The sequence below is a fragment of the Haliaeetus albicilla genome, chromosome 15, assembly GCF_947461875.1.
Source record: "Haliaeetus albicilla chromosome 15, bHalAlb1.1, whole genome shotgun sequence".
NCBI lineage: Eukaryota > Metazoa > Chordata > Aves > Accipitriformes > Accipitridae > Haliaeetus > Haliaeetus albicilla.
In genome coordinates, this window is record NC_091497.1 from 26502688 (window position 1) to 26525477 (window position 22790).

Genomic DNA, 22790 nt, shown 5'->3' on the forward strand with positions numbered 1-22790 from the left:
CATTACTTTTTGATTAAACTACTTTCCTGTACCTTCTAGAAATGTTTCTATTTCTGTAATATAAATATTCCTAAAGAGAAAATATTTACATAAAATTATTTAGAAAATGACTATTGAAACTGATGATTTTTTTTTTTTCTCCCCTTCGACCTTTTAGTCACAGATCATGAAAAACATAATAGGCAAATCTGTAATTTGGCCTTCAGCAACTTTGGAAAATAAACACAGAAAACACAGTCAAAACCTATTCAGAATTTCACTGTACAATAATTAGCTGAAAATTTTGAACGTTTCACTAATGCTAGCCTAAAAACTAAATTAAAGGCCCAATCCTGTGTGCTTTTGAGAAAATATGTTTTACTTTTACTAGAAACAATATTAGAACCAAAATCAATGCAAAATTAATAAAAATAATGATACATTAGTATTATGTTAACTAACAATGAAGGCTCAGTAAAAAGAATACAAGGCAAAGAATAGAATAGTGCACTGTGGTTTTATTGATGGCAGCAATGACAATTTGCCTCTTTCATATGTAAAAATTATTCAGCTTCATATAACTAAGAACTTTAAAAAAGTCTTGTGGTTTCAGGTCCAAATTCCTTCTGCTCACACGAGCTTTCTTTGTTCCATCCTGTTGCTTGGAAAAAGCCAGAATTTCTTCTAGAAGTCTTCAGCAAGTTGGAGCTGCCAGTGAATTTCCCCCCACCCCGAGGTTTCTAAATGAAAAAAAATAAAATACAATAGATAAGCACAAAAACTCTCTGCTCTTTGTGCAACATACTCTTTACTGTTATTTTATTTTCTTCCTCAAAAAAAAGTGGATATCTGTTTTTCAGTACTTACAGATGTAAGCCTTTAAAAGATTAAATCAGAAGCTTGCACTTCAATGCAATAAATATGACTGGTATAATACAAGGAAAGAACGCTTTCTGGCAATAACTTCTCACAAAAATGCAGTTTCGCCATTGGTAAGGACTTCAATACAGATTTTATAGCAAGTGTGACAAAGTGTAGATTAATTCTGTCATGGAATAAAGGAAGATCAAAGAAACAGATAATGACCCAGCACTCATAGGTTCACACTCTTAGGTTCTTTCAAGCTCCTCCAAAAGCTATGATCCTTCAAAACACTCATTTCTTATTACCTGTTCCCCTTCTTTTTCATACTATCATGACATTCTATACAGGCAGTGTAATCTCAGGATGTATTTTTATTATTGTTAAATTCCAATTCTTACATCTTGATTGTCTAGGAGGAATATCTTATTTTACAGACCTGTTAAAGCCAGTATTTGACTCATACCCTAAACAACCTAGAGTGGGTTCAAGGGCTCTCAGTGCAGTGCTCTGATAAAATTCTGAGTTAGTGTTCTCTACCTCACGCTGCTGGATATTAATAGCCAATGATTTCCAGGTCACCTCTAACCACAGCGAGGTACCGACTACCCCATACTTCTGTCGCTTCACTTCAACATGACTACTTTATTGCTCTGTCTTCATAATAAACGCCAAGTTAAAACTTTCTGCAAGTCTGCAGCAATTGTTCTTAATACCCAAAGCGCAGAACAGTGTGGCAAGAAGCTCTTCAGAAGGATAGAATCATAGAACAGTTTGGGTTGGAAGAGACCTTTAAAGGTCATCTGATCCCATCCGCCTGCAATGAGCAGGGACATCTTCAACTCAGTCAGGTTGCTCAGAGCTCCATCCAAGCTGACCTTGAATGTTTCCAGGGCTGGGGCATCCACCACCTCTCTGGGCAACCTGTGCCAGTGTTTCACCACCCTCATCATAGAAAATTTCTTCTTTATACCACATCTGAATCTACCCTCTTTTAGTTTAAAACCACTACCCCTTGTCCTGTCGCTACAGGCTCTGCTAAAAAGTCTGTCCCCACCTTTCCTACAAGGCCCCTTTAAGTACTGAAAGGCCACAATAAGGTCCCTCCAGAGCCTTCTCTTCTGCATGCTAAACAACCTCATGGATCCAAATTCCACTTTCAAAAAACAACTCAGGATTTTAAAAACTTAAGCCTCCTCACACTGAAAACCACATTACACTGTAGACGTAGATTATGAGCTGATAATTTTAAATACTAATTCCACATTCACAAGGGCAACTTCAACACCTAAATGAGTATGCTGAAAACTAATCTCGAAAGCAGTATAGCTTCATTTCTGCATTGTTGTACCAGTGCTAATAAGTCATTCCTGTCAAGTCATGTAACCTTATACCGGTACGTCTAAGAGCTTTTGGGTCTGAGGTAATATGTCTACTGCATGGACCTAAAGTTTCATCTTTGATACATCCCTATCATACTCAATACAAATAGGGCCAGCAAACTTTACTTTTAGAATTGTCTAAGTTGCCTTTGAAAACAAGGCACCTTGGCATTTTAAATATTAAATACTACAATATTAAAATTCTACCAAAATTACCAATTTATAATATAAAATCATCACCAACAAGGGCTCCCCATCTCTCTTCAGAAAAAAAAAAATTAAGTTACTTTACATAATACACAGGTACTCCCTCTCAGGGAGTAAAGGTGTCATTAATCAATGATCTTGTGAAAAAGTAAAGCATCTTTCAGTGGAAAGTTGTGGTAAAATTATGTCTCACTGGATCCCTTGAAACTTTACCTAATAAATCACGTCTTTATCTAACAGGTTATCAAAAACTTGACATAACAACAATATTCCATACTCTCAGAAGCTCTAAGGAATAAAAATGAGGAAAAAAGCATAGAAATCCACTTCTAGGAACTGACATTCAATATTCCTGAACTTTTACATATCAAGGCATTAAAGCTCTACACTGTTGTACAAGTCTGGCTAAGCTGGAAGCAATTTAGAAAAGGACTACCTTTGATTTTCTGCCTACATTTAAAATCAGAGAAGAACTGATTACATCTACCACTTATTTTTAGAAAAGCTTAATAGATTTTCATTACTGGTTTCTCTCCAATTCCACTGTCTTCAATCAGTACCTCATTAGGTCAAGCGCAATGCATTTCGAAATGCAACCTAAGTATAAGATATATGGTAGCATGAGATGTACTATGGGGAGCTATAAGCCATACCTGATAAATATGTCCACCACAGCATCACAGTAAACACCTTCTCACATGACTTTACCTATCAAACAAGGCAAATGAGGGAAGCTACACTGGACTCTACACAAGCTTCAGAAAGCAAATCTAACAGGCGAAAGCTTGACTGTACCACACAGAAAAAGCTTCTTGATACAGCACTACAATATTTTTATCCTCAAAAAGATCAGCAATAGATTGTTCTTAAAACGATGAAGAATTTCCACTTTTTGACATTATTCAGAGATGACTGAAAATGCCACACTCCTGAAGAGAAAGGAACAAGAAGTTCAGTATTCCAAATATTCACTAGAACACAGTGGCAGATGAAAAAAATACATATTAGGAATTCTAGATAAAATAAAGGATTGTTTTGACTGGAAATAACACAGGAGCTAACTATGCTTAAGTAGCACCACCCAACCTCTATATAGAAGGCATCTCTTGCCTCTCTATTTTCTTTTTCTACCCGAGTGATCCTAATGTTTCAAGAATCTAAGACCAATTTCATATCTTGACAACTTCTTTTTGATGTTAACATCGAATAGCTCTTACTTTATTTTATGTTGAAATGTAGTTGAGCTTAATACTGGAAATTTTCCAAATACAAACCTAAATCTGATAAAGCAGCTAATTAAAATAGCTAGATTTAGCAAATCATTTTAATATAAAATACACAAATATTCTAATTGACTATGTTTTAGCCATTTAGAGAATTTCCACTTAATTAAAGTTCAAGAAAATTAAGTTATGGCAGCCAAAGATGATGGCATTGAATATTTTGATCTAGAGGGAATGAATCTTCCTGCCAAGCAGTAAGTTGTAGTTTCTCTTAATGAATCGTTGTTTACAGTGATGACTACTTAAGCTATGTGTAACTCCTACAATATTTGCTATTTGTATCATAGAGGATAAAGTGTTAGACTTACAAAAGTAGCCAAAATTTACGAGGTTTAAGCTGTCACTGATGGTATACTGCACGGGGTTAATAAGTTCAGTTTTGGATGACAAATTGGCACTAACTTGAGCAGATGTTGAAGTGAACAGTCCTGGGCCAAAAGAGGACACAAGAAATACCTCATTTCATCAATTAAGGAACAGAGTTTTACATTGTGATGAAGAAAAAGAAGGATATATCTGGAAGTATTGCCAATAAAAGATGTACTTTTTAAAGCAAAGTAGTTGCTGAAAAATTATATTCAGCTTCATGACATATTTTCCAAAATCTATCTTGATTTTTTTTTTTTCCTGGATGAGAGGAGTCCATTGCTACTTCTTGACAAATGGTTTAAGGTTTATTTAACTGACGCTATTTACCACCTGAATCTAGCCCCTTTATTTAGAGATGTCTGACAGAAAACAATAGTATTTGAACTGGGGCAGGGGAAGGGCTGTAACTATTTATTTTTTATGGTATGTAGGTTTTGATACTGAGTCTGCTGTCCATTTAAATCAGGATCCTGTTAGAATCTTCAAAGAAAGGTATAAGAAAATATGCAAGGAACAACCACTTGTAGCTTAGAAAGGTTGTTCCTCACTTGCCAACAACTATTCGCTTTTCTTGAGATACAGGAGTCACTATCACTCTCTCTGGATGTCCGTTTTCCACCCGCTCCCAGCTGACCAAAGCCAAATACGGTTTTCCAGATTTATATACTGTAAAATTAGAGAAATACCAGAAATATTACCTAAAGACACAAAAAAAACTCCCTGGTTTTGACTGCTGTCTACACAGAGCACACCTCATTCAGCTGATCACACTGACACTCTTCCGAGCCAAGTGAGCTGGTTTAGAACTCAGCTCAGCGCACATCTCAGAATTATTTCTGCATAAATTACCTCACGACATGTTTATTGATAGTGATTGATACACTTAAAATAGAAAATTGAATTATATGGGCAAAAATAGAATAATTATCACCTTGGCAAGAGTCAGGAATAAATTTCGCTCTTATATTGCCAGTAGTCCCCCAAATGAAAAAGGTATTTTAGCATATGATCAAAAAAGTAAAATCATATGTTATTGCATGTCAGAAACATCAAAAGCTGCAGAGATCGGCAGCATCTATTAAGCCGAATGAACATGGAGGTCTAGAGCAAGGAAAGGAACTAAAAGAGCGTGGTAAAAATAAACTGGCTAGTAGGAGAAAAAAAAAAAATCAGATTCAAGACAAAGACACATTGTAGATGTACACCAAATAGCATGTGACTTTACAAAGCTTTAATTCAGGATAGGCTTTTAATCAGTTTTGAAAATCAAAGATTTACAAGGTCCACAAGTAAAATGAAAGCAGTACAGCATCCTGGATTTGTTTAGTAAAAGAATTCTAACTGTTTTATCTGGCTGGCCTTTTTAGATTTCTGAACGTACATATCAGATGTATTTTCTGAGGATGATATATAATCGCTTAATTTCTGCTAATTAATAAAGTATAGGTGCAAGTATATCCTCAAGATTCAGAGCATGGTAAATATTCTTAGGCCTTGTACCTCCCCATTCAATGGCGAGCTCACAGATTTTAGATTTTAGTGGTGCAAATTCTCCTTTCCAAGCTAAGCAAAATGATAGAAAGAATATTTATTCACATAAATGGCTCATAAAAAGTAGAATATGGGAAGTAGAATATGGGACCTTGGACAGAGACAGACAGTACTGAGTTCAGCAGGGACTACAGCCACTTGTTTCAGAGAAGCAGCTGGTCCAATTTATGTGAATGAGAGAAACTTGCTGCTACTCTCAGTGAAAAAGTATCAGGTAAAAGCTTGCACAGATGACATGAGTCCTTACATAAAGCAAAGTTAAAAAGCTATTTGCCAAAGTGTTTTTATTGCCTCCCCTCTTCTCACAGGTATATTAAGTCTCTTCATACAGCCACAAAGGCCAGGGAAGAGAGATTCCATTTCTATCATAAATATACCAACCTCCCCCCTCAAAATTTAGAAGCAATATGCCAAACATCTCTTCCATGTAGGTGATCGCAACAAGTGGTTTCTAAACCAAAAAGACACAACCATAAAACTTTCACTTAAATAAGAAACTGATTTAGTATCAATAGTTCTTTGTAGGTGTAGCAATCACTGCTCTGTGCTTGCTCTTTATAAACAGGTTACCACTATTAAACAAAGTAGGTCATACATGTGCTAGTGCTTAATACTTTTTTTTTTACATGAGAAACAAGGTTTTTCTAGGAATTAAGTTGTCTATTTGCTTGTAAAATGGTGATTACAAGAATTTATTTGTTCAAAATATTCATCATCTGCAACCCAATGCTGAGGGTTCTTGTACAACCAACTACTGGCAAAGTTGTAGAAAGTTCTCTCATGAACTTCACAAAGACTGAAGAATGCTGAAGTACATAATGCTCCAGACCTACTTTTCTTGAAATCTAAGCCCATAAACAAAATGTCAGTATCATATATTTACCTTTTATTTCTTATTAATCAGTTTCTAGCTCTTGGGGGTTGATAAAATTGTTGAGTAGGCCGTGTGGACCGTCTTGGCTGACCATCACCTCCTCTGCGGAATTCTAGAGTTTGCTCATATGTTTCTTCCTCCTCCTCCTGCAGGTAAATAGCATTGTTTTAAATGGAAGAGTAGGGAAATGCATTATACATTGAGTAGGTATAGGCGTACATACACACACACAACGCATACACACACATAGACACATATGAATGAATTCATGCACACATAGCAACTGCTGCTTCTGTGCTGATGACCACTTAATAAAGTAAGTGAGATAATGGGAGTGGGTTTTTCAAACCTAGGAAAGCTAACAGAAACAAGATGGAGAATCTCAAATCAAAATCCCCAGGGCAGTAGAAGTTATTACATATTTGCAGAAAAAAAGCGCATATATATATATATATATATATATGAAAGCAAAATTATTTTCCAAGAGTCAAACAGGCAACAACTCAAGAAGCAAGATAACCTTGATAACCTGCCAGAGCAAAAGTAATATCAGCTTTTGGGAGTTTAGAAATGTGTGTGGAATGAAATAAAAGAATTAGGAAATGAAAATACAAGGAACAGCATCTGGCAATATGCATGCTAGAAACACATCTGAAACAGCAGATGCAAATCTGTGATCCAGTAATACTGGAAAAAGCGTACAAGTATAGTGGACAGCAATTTAGATATGAATTGGCTATGTGCAGCAATAATAAATATAACCTCTCAATAATGAGAGGAGAGGTAATTACATATTTGCAATATTCCATTCACCCCTAGGCATCTCAATATCAGAAAGGTATTGACAAATTACATGGAATTCAGAGAAAAAAAAACCCAACAAAAATAATCAGGAGACTGGAGAATGATTTACAAAGGAAGATTAAAATAGCTACATATCTACTTTGGTCAAGAAATACTGAAAGGAAAAACATTCATCTGATGGAATATTTGAAGGTGATACACATTAAAGATAGAGAAGGATTTTAAGAGCATTAGAATTGGTAACAAAGAGAAACAGAATAAAAAATTATAGGCTGAAAAAAAAGTTCCTGAACACGACTATGATTGTCAAATGGTGTCTCAGGGAAACAGTAACAATTTCATTTCTTTAAGATATTAACACTACACTGTAGCAGACACCAGGTCTAAAGGGAACATGGTGTAAGAAATCCACTTTTGGGAAAAAGTACTGAGTATGTAACTCTAAATTCCCTTTCATTCACAACATAGGAACATACAGGAACACAAACCAAGAACACTGAATGATTCATTAAAGGTTCATCAACAATTCTAACACCCAGGAACTGTCTCAGAGTGCAGCATGCATATAACAGAGTAAGCAAGTCACAGCAGTAAAATATTTCACTGTAAGAGACAGAAAGGAAAATCTACAGCCTATGTTTCTTTCTGTTGTGAAAAGTCAGATCTCACTCAAGAAATTCTTTCTGAATCAGCCTGAATATCAATAAACATGCATTTTTAAAATGGCAGTTAGAGACAACCACATTCCTCATGGTAAGGTCTCCTATTTACAGGGCAGGTCTGTGGTCATAGCTGTATTTCCAGAACAACAGATCAAGACCTACTACAGAGAATCTGCAATAACTGTAGAAGAAAGCAGATTTTCAACACAACTGAATACAGCATAATCGATTTACATCTTTTAGTTTCACTGTAGCCAAAGGCTGAGAACCATGGAATTTGGCCATAAAACTTATTTTTCTCAGTGTATCTCTTTTACTGCTTGCAGCACTATTGATTCCCTCATATAAAGAGGTTCAGAGACACCAATTATCTGGGAAAAAAAAGCAGATGTCTAACCAAAAAATCCACACAGTCTGCAATACTGTGAGCCCTAGTACAAACCCTCAACTTCATATATGAAGTAATCTCCTGTCACTGACAACGCAAGCTCTACTAGCATCAAAATGTTAAAAGGTAAGCAAGATGGCTGAAGTGGTCTAAATACCTTTAGCTCTTTCAGCATACTCCAAGAAACCTGAATAGCTGAAAATAGTTCAATATTATTTGCCAAAAGAGTAAAGAAAGATGCAACTGCAAGTTTTCTTAAAATTCTTTGCCAAAGCTTCAGTCTAACAGAAGAGCTTACTCTTGAAGAATGAATTGGTGAACTTTCACATGCTCGATATTTGGATTTCTTCGAAACTGGAAAACTAAATGGCATATATGCATGACTGAAAATTTAGCAGTGCATATTGATGTTTTCAAGAGACTGTAGCGAATTAGACATGAATCTTTTCTTTGTAACCTTGGTAGTCTTTGTTCAAAAAGAACAGAAATTAAATAGTTCAGTGCATCATGTCTCACCTGCAATAGCCAACCTTTTTCTGAGGATAAGTATATCAGAGGGAATTTCTAGAGCAACAAATCTTCATCAAATCTCAAAGTTAATGTTGTTGATCCTTTGAATTCAGTAAAATCAAATTAAAACTATAATTTGTCTTACACATTTCTGTTTTGGTGTTGTTGCCTTTACACACAGAATGAAAAGCTTCAGATGCATGCATTCCAATTCAAGTATTTTTAGTACAACAGGCAAGAGTGGAATCACATTCATCTTCTTGAAGCTCTGAATGATACAAAAGCACACAATGCAGCAAATGATAAGAATGAATGAGCAGCAGAACACCTTTCAACTGTTCCCTCATTCTTCTCTATGCACAGTGGCTCCCCACGGTTACTGATTGTCTTGCTGAAGTCTACCATCTTCATGTCAGATGACACATTATCATTTGTTTCTTGGGTCTTACTTATTCACACGTGATCTTAATTGGATCTAACATTCTCCAAAATCACAATTTGCCAAGCCGTATCTTTATTAAACATTGTTTCTTGTTTTGCAAGTAATTGCATTTCTTTTCTTCTACCATTTCTTGATCACTGACCCTCAATCCACCACTGCTGATCTTTCATCCTTTTTCTATTGCCATTTTATTTCCATCTTAAGGATTTTCTTCTGGGTTGATCTTTATCTCAATTTACTTTAGAATCTCTCCACCCCATGCTCAAAACTGCCACCCCTCTTCTAGAGCAGCATCCACCCTTTATAGGCAAAACTTAGTATCTCCAATGTTTTTCATTGGAGTTTCATGACATTTCAATGTTTCTGTTCTTCAGTCTAAAAACTTCAGCTGTCTACATTTCTTCCCTTATAACTCTGCAGTCAATTAGGTCATGCATCTTGCCACCAACTCTATTTTTCCAATCTTTCTTGCTGCTTGCTTTCAATTTGTCAGTTGCTTGTGACTCATTCTAAATTATTCCATTTCCTGCTTCCCTATCCATGTAAGATCTAGATTACATTTTATAAAGCAAAGGTGGCTACAAATCTCTTAGAGCATTTTCATTCTCCTTCTATTACCAACAGAGGATTCATATTAGTACACTACTCAAAAAACTTATATGCTTTATTATCTCCATCCTTCAGCTTATTATTTGCTATTTATCTAATATTCCAGGATTCAGGACTGAGTTTTCTAGTACTTGCACAATGCCTACCTAGGGCTATTTACCCTGAGATTAAATGATACCACTAAGCACAACTGCAAAAGATAGCAAAACCTGACACATCCATAGGAAAAACCAAGGAAAGGTTTACAATGCAAACAATGAAAGGCACAAAGAAATTACTGCAGTAACAGGTTAGAATGACAGGAAAGAGATGTTGGAGAATGTCAGCATTCTTTTGGTATTTCAAAAAAGAATGGTAAACAGGGAAGCGTAAGTCATTGGGAATTTCAACTTTCAATTTTGCCATAAAAATCTGCTGTTACTTTTGGTATTTTTGTTCCATCTCCTAAGACAGACAAGAACTAAACAAGTGTGAAATGGGAATATATGCACACTCGGTGCTTTTATTTTGGACTCATATATTCTGAAGAGCTTGTACCACCACCATACTTTACCAGCTGAGCTCAGTGAATCAGCAAGTAACTTCAGTCCAGCCAAGTGACTACCAGCATGCTCTTACATAAAAAATTCAACTGATTTTGTAACTGCAGCATAAAGTTATAAATCCAGCATTTAAAACACTATAACAACCAATTTACTCTTAAAATTAACAATATTAGAGCAGAGTAAATTTGTATTTCATTAAAAGCTTTCTCACTGAATTTCAATTGCAAGACTTCTTTCTGTGCATTCAAAAGAACTGCTTAGAAACTTTTTTTTAAATACAGTCCTTGAAGTGAATACTTACTGTATAACTTCTAAGAACAACGAATAGGTGGATGACAGTAAAGAGCAGGACAGAATTTAGGCATTACACAAAAGCTTTGCTGAAGGTTCTGCTCACACATATTTAGGATGCAGTTGCAAGTCACAGCGGAGCAGCTCCAACAGTTTGCCACCTACAAACTCATTACCAGTCTATTCCTGCTTATGAACAGAAAGTTTAGCTCTATTCACTGGGCCCTTCTGCTAAGGCTTTTCGGTTATAGCTGTCTGTGGGCTATTAAGGGATGAGCATGAGCGCCTCTGCAAGGAGGGATGAAGGAGCAGTGTGGGGCCAGGACGCATGGGACAAGGAAGAGACAGAAGGCAAAGCAAGCAGAAGACATTTTCCACTTCTGTAATGTCAAACCACTGTTTCGGTTTAAGCTGTAGTTTTAACTTCGCCCACATACTCAATGCATGGAAAACTTGCTGGACTCAGTACAAAGAAAGAGTGTTGGCTTCCTTGCAAAATGAATTTTTCTTTCATGTGTATTTCAACTCCCATTTCCCAGTCCAGATTTAATGCCTCTTTGCATTGCCCACTACGCTGGCAACAACTGTCTCCTGCTGCTAAGACACCAAGTGATCTCTTGTTTTGCTGGTTAAATTGCTTTCTTAAAACTTGCTTCTTTTGCCTAATCATCCAGTGTTGATCTCCCTGAGTAGTTTAATCTTTGATTTTTGCATTTTCTACTTACCTGTGCTTGTATCAATTGAAAATAGCCTGTAAGATTTTCCAGATGTATCAAAAAAAGAAACCAAACAGAAAACCAAACACCACTTCGGCCATACTGAAAAACTCACAAGCTTCCTAGGAAAAGCTAAACTTAAATATTAAGTTGCAATATATTATACACCCTATGTTTGTAAGAGAAAAAGCATTGGCTAAAGTGTCTACAGTATTCCCTTTAACTTTTACTTTATCTGAATACTTAAATGGATTCTTAGAACTCCATAACAACTACAAATGAAAACAGGATTTTGTGAAAAAAATAGTTCTTGTCATTTAATAAAAGCACAAGTTTTAAGTTATACGATCTTAGAGTGGCTTTAGGGCATAATTTCAAAAATTACTATCAAATGAGGTGTGAAAATTCCAAGTAAAAGAGAAACTACTGCTAATGTAGATTTTTCAAGGATCTTAACCAAGTACTGACTTTGTGAAAAGAGCGTTTTTGAAGTGTCTATTACAGAATAATTCAACATATTTGCTCTTGATCAATTTTCTTTGCAAGTTATGCTTGTTACTTAAAATACCAGTTCCTTTCACAGAGTAATCTTCTCAGACTAATCTTTGTGAGCCCGCAGATGCTCACAATTTTTTTTCTTTTCACAGTACACAACACATCTATATTAGACTGGGCCTACAGCCATAGAAATTTCTGAGTTAAATTATGAGTGAGAAGGACAAGTGGGATCCAAGGTTATACTGCTAGACCTGCACAGAGCTGACCCCTCACTGCTGTCAGATAATTAATATAAACTCTTAGCCCTATTAATGTGCCTTTAAAGGAGTCAGGGTAGCATTACATTTTTAGAAAAATAAACTGTAAATATGCTCACACATATCATGTAAGGCACTGCAGTAATGTATCACTGATGACTAAAAGTACACATTACTAATTGTGAAGATATCAATCAAAAATGTTACTTTTAAAAAAAGTTATAATGTAATCACGATAAAGCTTTTTTTAAACTAACCTTTTAATATACCATTTAGAATCTTAACTATAAGATACACAATTATTATAGTTACTTAACTCTTGCCTGGATCTTTTGAAGTGTATTAGCACACTACAATTAAGTCTTTTGTAACTAAACAAAGGAATCAACTATGTGACAGTCTTAAATTTACAACTTAACTCTGACATGTAGGCTGTAGTGCCATAGACAGTTCCATCAATGTAATGTCTTGCTACTGCTGAAGCTGTTTTCCTTTCTCTTCACCTGCACCTTTTTCATCACTCTTCTTACCACTTTTCCATTCCCTGTCTTGCTCAGATGTAGAGCTGCAGCCTTTAACTAATGCAGGTTCAAAAGCAGGATGGTCAGGATTAGGGAGGAAGAACTGCTTCCTTCTCTCAGAGCTGACAGCTGGTCATCAGCTCAGTCCATGAAATCATACTCCTAAGTCACTCAAATTCTTTTCCCATTAAAATAATCTTATGGAATGTGCAATTAGATTGCCCTCATTCAAATGTTACAGGTGTGTGAAACAGATTTTGACATTAGAAGCAATTAATTAAGAACAATTAAAAGTTATCTATGAGGAGGATAATGACTCATGAGCTGAAGTGGAACTTACAGCTTCTTATCAGAGTGTGTGCATGTCTGTGTGCGTGCATGTCAGAGAGCAGTCCCTAAGTTACTATTTAAACACAGAGAGTTAAAACAAAACCTACTCAGGACTTTTTCATTTTTAAGTTAACCCCCACTATCATCCATATCCTTCTAATGCAGAAACATTTTTATAGTATAGAGTTCATCGGTTCTACGTTTTATGGTTTTACTTCTCTTAGTAAACATGACCTGCTCCGGTTTTTTAAAACTTGAACAGCATGACAGTTTTTTAAATTTAAAATAATTGCATGGATTGTAAGCAAAATTAGAACTTAAAATATTGTCCAGATTTCTAATTAACTTTAAACTATCCTAAAGACCAAACCCATTAACTTCTAATAGAACTGGTAACTTTACATGGCACTTGTGAAAATAAAGTGAGAGGAAGCCAAAGACAATTCAAAAATAAAGAATCAGGTATTTCCTCATTCTTGAATAATGAATGAAAGGGAAAAAATTCATGCATTTTCTAACTCACAAAACCAGAACAATGACATTCAAGCTACATTCTTTCTTTCATCCTTTCCCATTGTCCCTATCTCTGTCTTTCTCCATATACATATTTCTAGGTATCCAGATATATTTTACTGAGGTGACAAAGAAAGAGCTAAAATAAGCACTTTATCTTCCAGTTTGGATGAGAAAATTTTTGATATGTAGACTATTCTTAGAAAAGCATATAGAAAACCTATAGAACACCAAGAATACATCTTTAAATTATTCAAATAAATGCAAAACAAAAATCCCCAAATTGAAAGAAAATGTTTACACATGCTTTTTCAAATTTTTCTCTCTCACATTGAGAAAGTACTGTTTTAGTGTTTGCTTCTGGATACAATGATCAAGTTGGTGAACTACAGGATATTTAATCAATAGACTAACCAGGATCTACTGTAATGTATGGAAACAGTTGCATTGTTCTAAACCAACAACAACAAACAACAAAACAGGAAGAAAATGAAAGGATCACATACATTGGAAATGTTTGGCCTTATTGTCTAAATGGATTTTTTTTAAAAGCAATACTTCTATCCTGAATTGGTAAGCATCTGTAAGGTCTGATCAAAAAGAAAAGATTTTAACTTTAAAGTAAATTTTATGAAGAACTTTTAATTCAATCTAATTTTAAATTTTTTCTAATAGTACATGCCTGAGGAAATTTGACTTTGGCCACTTCCAATAAGGAAGCTCAAATCCATCGGCAGTAGGGACTACATAGGACTTCAAAGATATTTCTTACTGACTGCATTGATACATTGGCACTATTTTCTGCCTGTAAAGGATAAACAGGATAAACAACTGTAAAGGATTTAGAGAGTATACATGTTCTTCTCGTACTTGAAAGTCACAACCCCATAAGCATCTAACTACATATGGAACATTACAAGCATTAGATAATTAGTGCAGATGACATACATGTGTATAAATATGTACATACTACATGTATAGTTCTCCATATGTAACTCTGATTTGACTTTTACATCAAAGCCATCAATAGCTTTGTTGAAACTTTTAGCTTTAGCTTCACTACAGTAAAATATTATATTATACTGTACAATATAAGAGAGTGGTGACAGAAATAGCAATTGACTTGCTGTATGGTATTGTATGATTTACTAAAAACTCCTGAGACTTTAAACTGTAACTATACAATTATTGTTTGTTGCCATTCTATATGCAGCCAGAATAATTCCTACCCATTTATATAACATTTTAACCTACTATACTAGTGCCATCCTTCTCTATTCTAGTGTTTCTCAAATTGTATGAGATTTTGATGTATTATACAAATAAAATACTACATTCCACTTTAAAGCTCAGTACAGAGCCTTTTACGCAACAGAGAAACTCAGTTAATGGTTTCCCTAATGCAGGAGTAGTCAAATTCAAAAGTTACTGACAATTTATTAAAATGAACTTGCTGTAACATCATTTAAAAAACCCAACAAAACCACCAAAACCTATACAAACCATTTGTTACCCTTATTTACAGTTAGAAAAAGGAACTGATCCGTATAATGGTATGTCTTTGTCTCCACTGAACACACACCAGCCACAAGTAAATGTGTTCCTAACTATGGTACGTAAAACTAGCTGATATGGAGCTACACCATAACATCTGTTGCTTTTTCGTTTTCAAAATGAAAATTTCAAGATGATCCTTCCCCAACCAGTCTTTTCTTTAGCATCAGAAATAAATTAGTAAGTCTTTTCTGTTGGCTTTCACTATCCAAACATCAGAAATCAAATAATTTTACATTTTCTTGGCCAGTTTTTGTAAAATTCTACAAAGCATTCTTCAGGGCCAGCAATTTATCAACTAAAGCCTTATTAATTTAAGATACTAAATTTACAATAAATGTTTCAGTAAGCTTGAAAAAAATGGATATACACTATTAACATTTTTAATTAGATTTATCTCATTTTTCCTCTGCTGAAAACTGGAAGTTGTGACAAAAACAGCCAATCTTCAAACACAGCTCATTTTTAAATGATTCCGTTAAAACAATAAACATCCTGCGTTTTGAGCGAAGCAATAAACATTAGATACCAAGTGACAGAAAGTTTCTAGATTCTTCACAAAAACATCAAGAAATGGAAAACAGATGGATGGACAAGGAAAGAATTACATGCTTAAATCTGAGACCACTAAAAGCAACATAACAGTTAACTTGGAATCAGACATTTCTTTGTACTTCATTGCTTTTCTTCAACTCTGAAAACAAAGCACTCATTTGTTTTCTAAACAACTACATTCCAATTACACTTCCATAAAACTGGGATAATGTAAGCCTGGGGCATGATTATCCCACAGACATTTTGCTAGCTTATCTGTTCCCCCTAAGGGTATTGCACAAGTTATTCATATTTGCAGTCACTCCCTGTGGCACATATTAAAATAAATGTGCAACTCTTCCTGTGAGGTTTGTGCTTCAAACAAACATACTCTCCTGCAAGTTGTTACTATGTTCTCAATACAGAAAAAAGTAATTAATTTCAGAAGTTCCTTAGAAATACATATTTAAGCCATTCACACCACATCCCTTCTATTAGTAAAAGCTTCTTCACATTGAGTAGTATCAGTATCAAACTATAAATATTTAAAGGTTTATTTTCAATAATTTCTAAAAGACAAGTAGATACACTGAAGTGAGATCTGCTATGTAAATAACACTCAACCAGATGACAGATCGAGTTTTCTCAATTCAGCCAGAAGGCGGCCACAAACTGGAAGTAGCAGCATTTTCAACAAAACACATAAATTTAACAACATGAAATCAGTAACAGTAACCACCATGAGGAGTTATGTGCCATAAGGAGTAATGTTACTATAAGGAGTAATTGTGCCAGTTTTCAGAAAAGAGCAGCAAATTAAGGGTGCATCTCCATCCCTCCTCCCACATACAACTAACTGTCAGACCTTTCCTCTCCCCAACATTTTGTTGTTGTTGTTTTTCAATAAATAAAGTATTCATCCAGTTTTTCAGAACATCAAGTTGAACGAAGACCTCTGGAAAGGTCTAGTTTACGCTGGTAATACAGACACAGTCCTAAACACATAGCAAAACAGAATACTTGCATAGACTTGGAAAAAAAAAAAAATCAGCATTCAGTTTCTTTGCACTAAGTGCACTCGTAAGCAAAACCATACACTTCCATGCAGGGGGAAAAAAAGTATTTGCTGTATTGCTGGACTTATTTTAGCATGTAATCAGAAAATTCTGCCAACAAAAATTTCAGAAAGGAAATGCTAACTGATACTGTGATAAATTATCTAATGCTTTGCTGTTAGGTCACGAAACCATTATCAAAACCTAAACAAGAAAGCAGTGAGTTTTGGTGACATTTTAGGTGAAACAGAATGCTGTGTGCACACACCCACCCATGACAAAATTTGGTATACAGATCCTCAAAGTCAAACACACGTTGTGTATATCCAGTAAATAAACATCTATGTTATTTCACCTGTGAATGACCAACTGCACAAAAATTTTTGAAAGTGTAGTAAAAGGTATTTAAGGAAATATAAAGTAAAATTTAAAAAAAAAAATATATCCCAACTCCTAATTAAAATAAAACAAAACAAACTGCTTACAGGTGGTGCAGGCACACAGCAATTTAAGAAAGTCTTAAAAGTGAAACTGCCCATGAAGCACCTCAGAATAGCCCCATAAAAAAAAGAGAGTTTCTCTCCTTGATATGGAAGGAAGTCCTTTTCCAGGTAGAGAGATCAACCTTTGTTGAGTAGCTCCCTCCTTTAACCGGCCTGGAACTCGTGGGAGACTCAACTCTCTCACTGGGGACTCAACTTCTCTCCTCTTCCTGGACAGCAATGATGGAATTCTATGACTTCTGATGCAATTTCCAATGGCTGGGCCTCACAATGCCCAGCAGTGAGGACTGTTGACGTAACCTAATGGGTGTCAGACATCAAAAGGAGGCTGATTATGTGCACAGGGAAAAGAAGCAAGACTGGTATGGGCAAAGAAGAAAAACAAGCAAGAAGAGAAGCCCCACCAAGTCTGCATCCAATATCTTGTAAAATTCTACTTTCAGCCTTAGCACTCAAGAAGGTTCATCATTACTGTCCTAGAGTGAAAAGGTACACTGAGGGAGCTCTGTCAGGAAAGGAACAAAGATTACTGCAACAGCTAAACACCACTGTTTTCATTTTCTCTTATATGCCATGTGACCCACGGTAGAAGTCCTATATGAGCAAATACAACGTGGGGAAAGAACAAAAATGCCCAGATCAGGAAACAGATCAGCACAAGGAACAAATTAAAAAAGGAAACAGGATACTATGACATAACTACACAAACCTTTTCAGCAAAGTATTTCCTATCTACCGAAATGAACCTGCATAAAATAAGCTCTCAAGGTTTCCAGTAAGAAGTCAGAAATAACATTTCCAACTAGGTAGTAATGGAAATACTTAGCGAATATAGGGTAATGAAAGAACAAAAACAAAAAGAAAAGACCACCAATAAATGTGCTAGATAAGCATAGGAGAATCTGGAACAATCTTTCTGAGCAATGGAGATATTCCCTGATGTCCTCCTGCATGATAGCATGTCCCAAGTTAGAAGATACTATGATGGTTTGATGTTCGGTATGTTGGCCATACACAATAAATGCACAAAACATGGAAAAAAACCCCTCTAAATAGCCATCACATATTTATTGCTTTCTTGTTAACTAACTCTTGCTCTCATTAGAGAAATAGGCATTCTGCTTTGGCAAAGAGCTCTTCAACATCACACTTAATTTTTAAAAGGAATATGGAATTAATGTCAAAATCTTTGACACTCTACCCCCTCCCCCAGTAAATTAGAATAATTAGTCAAGTTTTATACTTATAAATAAACGCATCTTAACTAATGTAGCAAATATATTAAATGCTTTGCATATGGTTGAAGCAAATACTACTTCTCTAGAACTTTGAAAAATCTAGATAGTATTACCAACCAAGTTCTGAGAAGGCAAGCAAATTTTGTAGGAAAGATGTCAAGACCAAAACATTTCCACTTCTGTTTATGCTCTCTAAAGGTATTCTGAGAAAATCTGATTAATTGCTGCTATTCTTTGACAACGTGAACAATTATGTCTAGCTCAGACATCCACATGTGCTCATTTAATAGTAGTCTATAATTGTCTCTCTTGGGACACGAAAGAAACCTGCAAATGACATTATTAATATGAAGAAAATAAACCATGAGTAGAGTCCTTGTCATTGTTACAAACCTTACAAAATTTACTCTACAAAAATAAGCCAACAGAAGCAGAAAAACACATCTCAAAAAAAAAAAACCAAACCACCAAAACCAAACCACAACCCACAACCCACCCCCCCAAAAACCCCAAACAAACAAAACCAAAAGGAGTAATTTCATGTGCTTTAACATTTAGGAAGAAAAAACAAATCACCTTTCTGCAAAAAATTGCCTTCATAGTCAACTTTTTTTTTTTTTTTTTTTTTAGCTCTTACATTATAGAAGATCTCGTTTACTGTATTATTACTGATAACACTTGCAAGTCAAACAAGGAAAATAGACCCAAGCATTCCAGACGTTAACCATCTCCGTACAAAGAAACTTCAGTACATTAAACAACGTGTCTATTCAACAGGCACTATATACATAAGAAGGAGTAAGATCGGGAATCATAAACACATACCCCACTACAAATTAGGTTTGTCATAGCTTTTCTTCTGCAATACCAAGCCAACAGTATCATGTCTCTCTTCTCTAGAAAGCACCCAGTGAGGAATACTACACTTATTACCCCAGTTTCCTCTTTAATTAAAATCCTTTGAATTAATCTATTAAATATGGACAAACTCACAACACTGAAATGTGAAGGAGACACGGAAATCAGAAGAGAAATGGTGATGGCAGGAATAGTCCAGACATTTCTACACATCAAACTTCTTTTACACATGCAACATGTTCAACCTTAACACACGCAATACAGAGAAATCAGAACATAAAATTCTTCAGAAGTCTCAAAACAAGAATCTGAAGAACTTTCATCACGACAACAGGATCAAACACAATACTTAAAACAGGTTAAGCTATGCTACCACAAAACAAAATTGCAAGTCACTTTAAAGGAAGATGTTTAAGTGAGGAACAGTCCCTCTCAAAATAAACAACCTAAGAAGCCCATATGCAGTCTCCAAATAATGAATCATCATCATATGCAATTATATTTAATAACGAGGGGGTGAGGGGAGGGAGAAGAACAGTGTAATGCTCCAAGTATCCTGCTTTAACTGTCACCACTTTTTTCAATAACTACAAATGCCAAGAAGAATGTGTCCTTAATCTGATTTGTACAGCTGGCAATAATTTGCAACGATATTTCAAAGTCTGATGAATATGAAATGCTCAAGCAGAAGACTCAAACATATTTTGCAATGCCTAATGATACAGACAGAAAATTGAAAGCCATTATTTTATGCCCGCTTAGTACAAATTACCTCCTCTTGACTGAAATTTGACTGCTTTTAGTTTATTAAAAAGTAAAATGCAGTTCCTTAACCACCTTTAAATGTCAGTTATTACATTTCAGCTAAGGGCCAGTAACTTTCAGAGGAATAGTTAAGTTGTGATCATCTGTCTGTATTCCAACATGGATACACCAAGCTGAAGTCTGAAAAACTATGTAGTTTCTCAAAGGACAGAGCTGCTAAAGAAAAATACTTACTAGTAGTTTATCAGGATAAATGCTTTGCACAACACTTGTCTCTAAATACTGCCTCTTAAAAGAAGGCTGGGGAAATAAATTACATAAAGAATTATCCTGACAGAACCTGAAGGTTAATTCTAGGTAAAGGCATGTACGACAACGCTCTGCAAAAGATGTGATGGAATTTAAGGCAACATTTCCAGTAAGTAAAAAAAGTCTCTGATAAGAAAATTTAAAAAAAGTTTAGGATAGATTACAAAAAGTAATTTTTCAGCCTGGCAGGACAGAGGCAACTGAAAGCACCACATATTGGTGAGATGGAAAATGAGGCACATCCCAACAAAATAACTGCCTAAATCTGAAGTGTTTTAATGAAGCAGGAAGACAACCTTTTGTGGAAACTAAATCCACACTAGTAACTTTTTAGATTAAAATTAATTAAATATGCACCACCACTCAGGAAGAAGGGTAGTCCAAAAAACTCTGCCTTCATTTAATTCATTTAGTCAATGAGTAATTATGAACTGTAAAATTATTCTACAGATTCTCCTAACAGTACACAAGTCAAAGAACTAAAGCCATCAAATTCTTGTCTGATGCAACTATTTAGGGACATTTTTTCTACAGCAATCTTAGAACTGGTAGTAGGCTGTACAATTATCTTTTAACAGCCTTGGTTTTAGTATAGTCAATGAGGACAGAAGCTAGATAAGCGATCCAGCCAAGACACATTTATCTACTGCACCTACTTAACTATTCAATGGGAAAGCCTTCCTGCTTGACACACAACACAAAAAGATCACGGTGTGATGCCAAGGCTGTCCAGGCCAAAGAGCCATAAAGAAATGGCACCCAATTCTTCATGTAAGTGTTTGCCTGCTGCAAATCAAGACACTGGAATGAGTTCAAAACCTCGATAAAACAGATAGGCAAAAAGTTTTCTCCAGCTTAAAGAGGCGGCTGTAAGCCTTTACCATTTAGTGGTTTTCAGTGTTGCTCTTTACATTGCTGGAGAGAGGTTCGAACACCTTCAGAAAACTCACAGGAGTTTACTTCTTTACTTACCTGAAGCAGGGGAAGCCCTGAATTACGGTTTTATTTAATATAATCCAACACCTGTAGAAGCTCTTAGAGCTCTGTGAGGTACAAGACACAACGTTACCAGATTTGAGCTCTCAAATGTCTGCTGGCATGAATTAACTGTAATCCAAGACCCTTTGCTATTTTCTTTACTCAACTCATTCTTTACTGAAGGAATGACTTGAGGAAAGCTGCAAAGTGCATTTTCAGTCTCCACGGAACAAAACAAATTATACAAGAACTAGAATTATACATACCTTAATAATAATTTTTGCCTTCTTACCTCTTTAGGCAGAAATACAGTGCAAGATACAGGAACTGGAAACTACACTAAACTACAGACTTCACTTCATACTAGTATTTTTAAGTGAATTATTGTAAGCAAAGAGTTCATATGAATTCCAGCTTGTTTTGAGAGCAATCAGAATAAGGCCATAACATATACAGGTGGGAAGACTACAATCTTTATTTCTTTCATATAATTAAAAAAAAAAAAACAAAAGAAGGGTAATCGTAGTATAAATGGAGGAACAAGGCCTGTCACATGACCAGGGAAATGCAGAATGGAAAAAGGAAAGCCAGTACTAGGCTTTGGGGAAAAATGTCACAAGGTAAGCACTTAGGCTACACATTTTCAGAATTTATTAAGGAAAAAAACCCCTGCAAGTTAGAGAATAAAATTAAGACTTAAAGTTTAAAGTATTATCTTGCCTTTATTTAATTTTTTTTTCCACAGAACAAACTATTAAGTGAGTCAGGAAGGCCCTTAACGTTCCATGCTTTTCAGTTATTAGTGTAATCTTATATATTTTACAAGAAAAACAAGCAGTTCTTATTTCTACAATGGCTTTTCAGTGAATTTTTTCATTGGGATTATAATATTTTCATTAAGTGACCCCTGCTACATTGAGGGAAATAGAAGGATACAGTATTGTAGTGTTACATACAAGTACTTAGAAGAACTCTAAAACAGTGGAATCCAAAAGTAATTTTATTATTAAAAATATCTATGAATTGCATACCTAAGACATATTTTGCAAGCACTAAGGGAAAAAAGCCAAACAGTTTTAGTGTTCTTACATATATTTATATGGGTATTGTATGTGATTATTGGAAAAAAAAAATTCCCCACTAGGTTTTTGATTTATCTTATATAAAACAAAGCTTTATCTTCTACAGTTCTAGCCATCAGAAAGATAAACAGCATGTTACGTGTCAGAGGGACTGAAAACTTACAAGGACTCAGGGCAAACTGGGTGATGGACAGTATACAATCAATTATCAAGGAGTCTTAAGATCATCTAGTAACACTGTTTCCATTAAAGTGGAAAGCACAATGTATCCTGAGAATATCAGGCAGGTTCGATCTACAGTCAAGGAAAAAAAAAAAAAAAA

General features: G+C 35.2%; 1 protein-coding gene across 2 annotated transcripts in view; it reads right to left on the reverse strand.

Moving 5' to 3' along the window:
• Positions 1-477: 477 nt before the first annotated feature.
• Positions 478-22790, reverse strand: part of TDRD3 (tudor domain containing 3) — a 110455-nt gene continuing 88142 nt past the window's right edge. For both annotated transcript variants that reach the window (XM_069802600.1, XM_069802601.1), the window contains 2 exons: positions 6516-6652; positions 478-719 (listed from right to left, as the gene is read on the reverse strand). In XM_069802600.1, the coding sequence (XP_069658701.1) occupies positions 6533-6652 (120 nt within the window). In that variant the 3' untranslated portion in view covers positions 478-719; positions 6516-6532. The remainder of the gene's footprint in view (positions 720-6515; positions 6653-22790) is intronic.